Source organism: Miscanthus floridulus, chromosome 5 (assembly GCF_019320115.1).
Source record: "Miscanthus floridulus cultivar M001 chromosome 5, ASM1932011v1, whole genome shotgun sequence".
In the NCBI taxonomy this organism is placed as follows: Eukaryota; Viridiplantae; Streptophyta; class Magnoliopsida; order Poales; family Poaceae; genus Miscanthus; species Miscanthus floridulus.
The window spans coordinates 5,465,065-5,474,194 of NC_089584.1; the positions used below are offsets into that span (position 1 = coordinate 5,465,065).

The following is a 9,130-nucleotide window of genomic DNA, read 5'->3' on the forward strand; positions in this document are numbered from 1 at the left end:
TAACGTCAGGTGTCGTGCACCACCTTCTCTTCATCCTAGTTTCATTGGAAGATGCACACCAAACCCTGGACAATACTGGACCGAGTACATACGCCTACGTGAGTCTGAGAACGATTTGGCACTGGCATTGGCACTGGCACAGAACCACTTGACAAACCCCAATGGAATGAACCAACCAGCCAAGCAATGACGACCTAAGGCATCGTTAACAATACCAATGTACACGCCACCTCTTTACCTTTCTCGATAAAAAGGATCATGACAGACAACTACTTGTAAATCTACCTTTGCTATTTCTTGAAACCGCATAGCTGTGAAGATAATAATGGACAACTCACATGAGCTATACGAGACATCTCTTTTTTCAGGGGGGTACCATGCAGGCATCGCCTAGCTAGGGCCGTGCCTAGGGCTATTATGACAAGGACGTCTGGATGTGGAGGTTTTGGTCATGTAACTAACTCTTCCTTCTACATTGTTTAGTTTAGAGAACGGAAAGGTTTACAGTAGAAAAGAAAAAAAAAACGTTTTAGAGGAAACGTATTAACCTTTGTGTGATCGAACTCATCATAACATGCTAGAAAACATCATTTCAACCAACTTAACATACTTAAAGCTAATAGCCAGGGTTTTCTAATAGTACGTGTTTGAATGCAATACATGAGTGTATATGATGTTGGTTGGATTGGATCATTGGAGCCTAGGCCAAGAAGCATATCAAGCCCTTTAGGTCCAAAATCTAACGCTCGAAGCGGCACATTTGCATAGTATGCGGTGACGGATCTAGGATTCAAAATCTATGGGACTAAACTTATTGATTGTAAGTCAATTATCACAACTGTTACACAATGAACACATATAATTGCAAATTTTATAAAGGGGGTTAGATGTATTTGGGCAAAAACTCTAGGACGAGGCCAGACGGCCTCACAATTTATACATAGATCCATCGCTAATTCTATCTAATGAAACATACCTGGCCCCACAACTTATATATAGATCCGTCACACTGACGGTTATATAACCAAACATGCTCTATATGCCTTATGACAAAACAACGAGAATAAAGCGTCTCTTCGTCAATACCAACTTGGACACAAAAGATTGAGATTACAATCCTAAGGATCCATTCCAAAAAAATTTTTGATGAAAAATCCATTCCAAATTCAACCGGAGGCATGGAAATTGTTGGAGCAATCTCCTCACCCGAGCAATCCAACAGCCCAGATCGAGCTTCACAGATTGTTGGCAACAGCGGCAAGCAAAGACTTACGGCGACATGAACACAGGCTACTTGGCCCTGATCTCGGCCGGCGATGCTTGATCAGACGGCTAGAATTACCACACCACGCTGTGCTGAGTTGCTGACGGTCAAGTCATCCACCGACTCCCCGCGCGCCACTCTTGCTCCCCTCCGTGTCTACTCCTATATAAGAGGCTCGCTCGCGGCACTCTTGCTCTCGCGCTCTGTGCACACACGAGACGACCTCCCCCTTCCCTCTGCTTTTCCTCTGCTTCATTCCTCGATCGGCCATGGTGGTCTTCGCCAAGGGTGAGCTCGAGCAGATCGCCCTGCCGGCGGCGGAGCCGCCCCCGGCCGACGTGCGGTCGGTGGACCTGTCCGCCCCGTCTGGCCCGGCTCGCGAGGCCGCGGCGCGCGCGCTGGTGGCGGCGTGCGAGGAGCACGGGTTCTTCCGGGTGATGGGCCACGGCGTGCCGCCCGAGCTCGTGCGCGCCGCGGAGGCCGCGGCGGCCAGGTTCTTCGCGCGGCCGCAGGGCGAGAAGGAGCAGGAGGCCCCCACGCTCGGGTATGGCAGCAAGCGCATCGGCGGCAACGGCGACCTCGGCTGGGTCGAGTACCTCCTGCTCGGCGTCACCCCCTCCGGCGCCGCCGTGCCCACCGCCTCCGCGTCCTCCTCGACATTGCCATGCGCCGCCGCCGCCGCGGCCACCGCCGCCGCAGGCGCCTCGTCGCCGTCCGAGCCGACCGGGCCGTTACGGTGAGTCGCCGCCACTCGCAGCGGGGCAGAACGGTGCCGGCGTTCGGCGTTGCACCAGCATCGCTTCGCTGCTGGCTAGCCTGTTACTTTCCCTTTGCTGCCTGTCTGCCTGCATACAAGCACACATGTCACCTCTTTGCAAGTTTGCATTGCCTTTCCTCTCAGCTCCATGCTCTGCTCGTGCTTGCAATCTGTCACGTGGAGCAATACCACACCAAGCATACGCACGTGCTCGTAGCACAAAACCCAAGAAGAACAATCCCAGCACGGTAGCAGCAATGGATCTTCAATAAATCCATGATGCTCAATAATAAACAAATAAAATCCTAATGCTACTACTAGGAATCTATTGGGAAAAAAAGAGAGAAAAGAAAATGGTGTCGTATCCGTACGTGGAAGATAAGACTGCCCGAGGTACACGCCATTTGACCCACGTGCCGCGCCGCGCGTCCGTGTCGCGTGCTGGGGGCGCGCGCGCGACGTCGGTTGCGTTGCATGGTCTCCGTCGTCGCGCCGGCGCCGCCCATCCCAATTGATTGCGGTGCGCGCTGCCGGCCGCGCGCTCTGGTGACGTGCAGCCGAGCGGGCGGCGGGCGCAGGTCGACTCGACACGAACGCAAGCGCACCATCATGCCCAGCGTCGCCCGTCACTGTCGCCGGATTTAAATTATACTCGATCGATTGTGATTTTTCCGCCTGCATGCGCGCATCTGACAACGTATGTACGTTGGCACGCACGCTGACTCAGGGACCTTCTGGACGAGTACACGGTGGCGGTGCGGCGGATAGCGTGCGCAGTGCTGGAGCTGATGGCGGAGGGGCTGGGCATCGCCGGCGCCGGCGCCGGGGGCGGGGACTCACTGGCGCGGCTGGTGACGCGCGCGGACAGCGACTGCATGCTGCGGGTGAACCACTACCCTCCGCGGCCGGCGCTGAACCCCAGCCTGACGGGGTTCGGCGAGCACACCGACCCGCAGGTCATCTCGGTGCTCCGCGCCAACGGCACCTCCGGCCTGGAGATCGCGCTGCGGGACGGCGCCTGGGCCTCCGTTCCGCCCGACGGCGACGCCTTCTTCGTTAACGTCGGCGACACCCTGCAGGTACGTACCTCGATCTGCTTACTATTACTATTCTTTTTCTTTTTCTTTTTCTTTAACCGTGTCATCATCAGCCATCTCTAGCTAGCTGGTAGGAGCTAGCGAGTAGGGACGAATAATCTGGCACACCAGTCGTACTCGAGATCTGTTTCGATCGATCAGTCAACATCAACAACCATCTGTCAAACACGATCGAGCTTACGACACGTAATTAGCACGTACGGAGTACATACACGTACGATCATATACCCTAGGTACGTACGAGTAGCTAGGCCCCAAGCTGTGCCCGTGAAACAGTGGTACGTACACGTACGACCCGTAGACGTACCGCGGTAGATAGTAGCCTTTCGTTCGAAACGGCACGGAACGGAACGGGCCAAGCAAAGCATATGCCATATGCTGCACTGCATCAGCATGACTGCATGCATGCTATAGCTTCTTTGTTCGTTCCTGCGACGTGCATACGACGACTGATGATGCTGTGCGCGCGTGCAGGTGTTGACGAACGGGAGGTTCAGGAGCGTGAGGCACAGGGTGGTGGTGAACAGTGAGAAGTCCCGGGTGTCCATGGTCTTCTTCGGCGGCCCGCCGCCCGGCGAGAGGCTGGCGCCGCTGCCGCAGCTGCTGGTCGACGGCGGCCGGAGCCGGTACCGGGACTTCACCTGGAGCGAGTTCAAGACCAGCGGGTGCAGGACCAGGCTCGCGGAAGACCGCCTGTCCCGCTTTGAGAACAAGTAGCTAGCTAGAGGCTACGTAAGCTATTAGCTACCACGGCAAGATGCCAAGATCGATCATGCATCTATGCTTCTGATGTATGCCAGGTTCGCATGATGGGCGTGTATGACGCATATAAGTGGACGAACGTGCTAGTATAAGTGGACGAACGGTCTATGAGCCTGTTCGATTGGCTTGGATTTGCTGGTTCATATCGTTGCTGGTTCGTGAGAAGTACTGCTGGCTGGTTTATGTAAATAGTATCCATGTGAGGGGGCCAGCCCAGCCAGCTAGGTCATGTTCCTTGCTCATCGTATTGTACACGTGTATGCAGGGCTATCATCCAATATATCAATTACCTATCGCTTCTGGTTTCTTGTAGAAAATGCGTGCAACATTTGTATTTTCAAATAAGTTTATTAAAAAAACTAGATTTAAAAATCTTTTCAATAATACCAATTATGTATCATAAATATTAATATTCTTTAATATTTATATATTTTGGGACGGACGGTGTATCTAGCTATCCGTGGAGTACCATGCATGGTTCTGTTAGCTTACAACTCGTACGTCAGTGCGGCAGTGCTTCGAGACAGCTCACGCGTCGTGCGTGTCCATAAGCGAAACAGCGGTGCTATATGTGTAGGCATGCCGTACGCACAGCCGCTGAAGCTGGCTCTACACTGACTATCTAGTGGCTCACGCGTGAACGCCTGGCTGATGGATCGATCATGCAACAGTCAACAACAGAAAAAAAAACGCAACGTTTTTTTCTGGACGGAGACAGCCAGCCTGTGTGTTGCGTTGCATTGTGTGGCCCTTCCAAGTCCCGACATCAGTACTTGCAACTCTGACACGACGCAGCAGGAGCCACTTGTGACATGGTACGGCCTGCAGCTGCCGCGGCGCTTTTCCTTGCAAAAGCATCCTGTGCACGAGAGTACGTGCGTCACTGTGACCGGCACGCCCCCCTGGTCCCTGGATCCGGGGCCCCGGGCGGGCAGCTCCAGCAGGGCAACAGCGAAACGCGCGCATCACCAACAGGGCGTTCCATGAGAGGTGAACAGAGTACTTCCTCTAACGGAACGCCCTGTTGTGTGTTTTTTTAGACGCAGGGAGGAGTGGTGTTTAACCCTGTCATCAGTCAAACCAACCGCACCCGGTGAAGCAGCCGTGGAGCTGAGTGTTGTGGACCACTTGAATTAAGCACCTGCGTCATTAATACTACTAACTTGTCATTGTCATTAGTCATTCAGAAAAGAGACCTCGGTGCAACAGGATTTCCCGTTAGTCATTCAGAAAAGAGGAGATCTCGGTGCAACAGGATTTCCTTTTCCGGAACCAGTTCGCTTGAACTTATCGGCCGTACCATTTCAACGAAATAACCGTATTTTTTTCACAACAAATCAGCATCAACCGTTTTTCCAGACAGCCAAACAGGACCCTAAGCCTCCATGTTTGGATGCTATACTACTCCACTAGTACTTGTCAGTTGTCATTAGTCATTCAGAAAGAGATCTCGGTGTCACAGGATTTTCCAGCTAACTTTGATATATGCCTTAAGCTTTTCTATCATTACTAGCAATTTTTTTTATGAGACCATTTACATACGCCAACAAATATCGAGATTGATGAAGTCATAACATACGCCTCGCTGTCGTCGATCGTAAATCACTAAAAGAATAGCCAGATGCTACCTAATATATATAAGCTACGTATGAGCTAGCACGGCAGGATCGATCATGCATGTATGCTTCTGATGTATGCCAGGTTCGCATGATGGGCGTATAGTATATAATGACGCATAAGTGGACGACGAACGTGATAGTATAGCTACTGGCACAGGTCCATATTAGAGGTCATGCTCCATGCTCATCGTATTGTACACGTGTATGCACGCATGGTGCACCACACATGGTATCATCCAATATATATTCATCCATGGAGTACCATGCATGGTTCTGTTAGCTTACAACTCGTCAGTGCGGCAGTGCTTCGAGACAGTTCACGCGTCGTGCGTGTCGATTAACGAAACAGCGGTGCCATATGCGTAGGAATGACATACGCAGAGCCACTATGGCACTAGCAGCTGAGACTATTCAGGTACTTATCACGCATGACTGCATGTCCTGATGTCCCGGGGTGTTTGATGGGGAGACTAAAGTTTAGTAGTTGTCACATGGAGCGTCACATCGAGTGATTGGATAGTAATAATAAAATAAATTATAGAAGTCGTCAATAATCCACGAGTCAAATTTATTAAGTCTAATTAATCAATCATTAGTGCATGTTACTGTAGCATCACATTGTCAAATCATAGACTAATTAGACTTAATAGATTCATCTCGTAAATTAGTCTCAATTTATGCATTTAGTTTTGTAATTAATCTATATTTAATATTCTAAATTAGTATCAAACATCTAATATAATAGGGACTAAAAATGAGGAGGAAACCAATCACCCCCTGACTTACCTCACGCCTGAACGCCTGCTGATCGATCGATCGTGCAACTGTCAGCAACACATGATCGGTCACGCCTGAACAGCCAGCCTGGGTGTTGCATGCGTTGCACTGCATTGTGTGGCCCTTCCAAGTTGCAAGTGTCATGTTCGTTTGAGCTTGTTTGACTTATAAGTTATACTTTTTTAGTCAATAAATATTATTTTTCTCTCGCACCAAATTACCCAACCTGACTTATCAGCCAACAGTACTTTACGTTGTGCGGCCCTTCCAAGTCCCGACATCAGTACTTGCAACTCTGACAGGACGCAGCAGGTGCCACCTGTGTTTGACATACGGCCTGCAGCAGCCACGGCGCATCACCAACAGCGAAACGCGGGGCAACTCCAGCGGGGCAACAACGAAACGCGCGCATCACCAACAGGGCAACAGGGCGTTCGATTAGAGGTGAACAGAGAAGGTAGCGGTGGTGTTTGACCGACCCTAGGGAAATGACATTGTCACCTACTGTGTGACAGCGTTCCCGGTCATCAGTCAAACCAAGAACCGGCCGGCAAGCCCGGTGAAGCAATCCTGGACCACTTGAATTAAAGCACCGCCTTATCGTTGCTAACTTGTCAATTGTCATTAGTCATTCAAAAAAAGAGATCTCGGTGCAGCAGGGTTTCCCACAGTTCGCTTTACAGGTGCTACAGTACATGTAAAGAATTTTTTGCTCTTTAATATATATTACGTGTAGGTGTATATACAATTTGTCATGTACTACTAATCTTAGTAAAACCAGCTAGAACTCTTATGCTCCACCTATCGGCACGAACTCCATGTAGTTATTGTCAATGGATTTCTTGGTTTAAATCTATTTTTTGTCTCTCCCTTATCTTCGTTTTTCGCGCTTATACCCACGGGTGTGAATTTCTACTTATTTGAAATCATGGTAGACTTTAGTCACTACTGGAAACGCGTACTTTGCCGAGGGCCTGAGGCTTTGCCGAGGGCCAAATATCGGGCACTCGGCAAAGAGACTCTTTGCCGAGGGCCAGACAAAGGAGCCCTCGGCAAATAACGGCCCTCGGCAAAGAGGCCTTTGCCGAGGGTACGACCCTCGGCAAAGACAGGCCCACGGCAAATCAAATCTTTGCCGAGGGCCTCGGCCCTCGGCAAAGATACCCTCGGCAAAGTAGGTCCGTTGGGTCACGGCGGCCATTTCCCGTCAAACTTTGCCGAGGGCCACCCGTTAGGCCCTCGGCAAAGGTTCGGCAAATTTTTTTTTAAGTCTTTGCCGAGGGCCCCAGACCAGGCCCTCGGCAAAGATTTTTTAAAAACCAGTTTTCGGCCAATTTTTTTTTTTATAAATCGGCTTTGCCGAGGGCCCGAGGCTAGGCCCTCGGCAAAGAGGACCTTTGCCGAGGGCCAGGATAGGCCCTCGGCAAAGATTTTTTATTTTTTAATTTTAAAATTCTTTGCCGAGGGCCACAGGTCAGGCCCTCGGCAAAGAGCCCTCGGCAATTTTTTTTTTTGGTTTTTTTAGCCCAGTTTTTTTGTGGTGCTACAATACATTGTTTTGAACTCAATTTTAAAATTCAGGCCAATTTTGATTTTGTTTTGTATATTTCCTTAATTTATTTCGATTCTTCGATTTTTTTTGAATATGTCAAATTTGAACTGCAGGTGCATGGAATATTGCAATGTAGTGTTTCGAAAAATGTTATTCATGTTAATTGGTGCATGTTGAGTCCCTATCCACGAGCTCGCATCAAATTTTCACGCATCTTGTTCGCGTAACATGGCGACCGACTTGGCGGGAAAGTGTTTTAAAATTATATAAAATCCATACGAAGTCCGAAAATCACGAAACTTGGCGAGATGTCATGTTATCGCATGTGTAGGCTGTGGTAAAAAATTGAGAATGGTTCGAGCGAGTTGCGACGTCGGATGCCTGAAACCCAGACATCTCCACATGTGATCACTGTGATCACATGTGGAGATGTCTGGGTTTCAGGCATCCGACGTCGCAACTCGCTCGAACCATTCTCAATTTTTTACCACAGCCTACACATGCGATAACATGACATCTCGCCAAGTTTCGTGATTTTCGGACTTCGTATGGATTTTATATAATTTTAAAACACTTTCCCGCCAAGTCGGTCGCCATGTTACGCGAACAAGATGCGTGAAAATTTGATGCGAGCTCGTGGATAGGGACTCAACATGCACCAATTAACATGAATAACATTTTTCGAAACACTACATTGCAATATTCCATGCACCTGCAGTTCAAATTTGACATATTCAAAAAAAATCGAAGAATCGAAATAAATTAAGGAAATATACAAAACAAAATCAAAATTGGCCTGAATTTTAAAATTGAGTTCAAAACAATGTATTGTAGCACCACAAAAAAACTGGGCTAAAAAAACCAAAAAAAAAAAATTGCCGAGGGCTCTTTGCCGAGGGCCTGACCTGTGGCCCTCGGCAAAGAATTTTAAAATTAAAAATAAAAAATCTTTGCCGAGGGCCGTGGATCTGGGCCCTCGGCAAAGGACCGAACACAAAAAATTGCTGAGGGCTCTTTGCCGAGGGCCTTCCCCGTGGCCCTCGGCAAAGAATTTTAAAAATAAAAATAAAAAATCTTTGCCGAGGGCCGTGCATCTGGGCCCTCGGCAAAGGACCGAACCCTAAATCAGGACGCAGCCCAAATTCCCGATCGAAAATTTTTAAAAAAAAACATCGACCGTCGTCTCCCTCCCCACGCGCCCGCTCGAGCCCGGCCCCCGCGCGTCCACCACCGCCGCCGCGCACCCCGCCGCCGCGCGCCCGCTTGCTGCGCGCGCCGTCTGCCCCGAGCAGGCCGCCCCGC

General features: G+C 49.8%; 1 protein-coding gene across 1 annotated transcript; it reads left to right on the forward strand.

Moving 5' to 3' along the window:
- The first annotated feature begins 1,465 nt into the window (after positions 1–1,465).
- On the forward strand, positions 1,466–4,185 carry LOC136451404 (gibberellin 2-beta-dioxygenase 3-like). Its single transcript, XM_066452108.1, has 3 exons — positions 1,466–2,000; positions 2,749–3,100; positions 3,593–4,185. Exons 1-3 carry the CDS (start codon positions 1,534–1,536, stop codon positions 3,833–3,835), a joined length of 1,062 nt encoding a protein of 353 aa, XP_066308205.1. The 5' UTR covers positions 1,466–1,533; the 3' UTR covers positions 3,836–4,185.
- Positions 4,186–9,130: the final 4,945 nt, after the last annotated feature.

What these genes read in the sequence shown, in the direction of transcription:
- LOC136451404 (XM_066452108.1), top strand. Translation starts at nt 1,534, where the DNA reads ATGGTGGTCTTCGCCAAGGGTGAGCTCGAGCAGATCGCCCTGCCGGCG. An exon ending in GAGCCGACCGGGCCGTTACG is followed by an intron (nt 2,001 to 2,748) that starts GTGAGTCGCCGC and finishes ACGCTGACTCAG; the next exon opens with GGACCTTCTGGACGAGTACA. An exon ending in ACGTCGGCGACACCCTGCAG is followed by an intron (nt 3,101 to 3,592) that starts GTACGTACCTCG and finishes GCGCGCGTGCAG; the next exon opens with GTGTTGACGAACGGGAGGTT.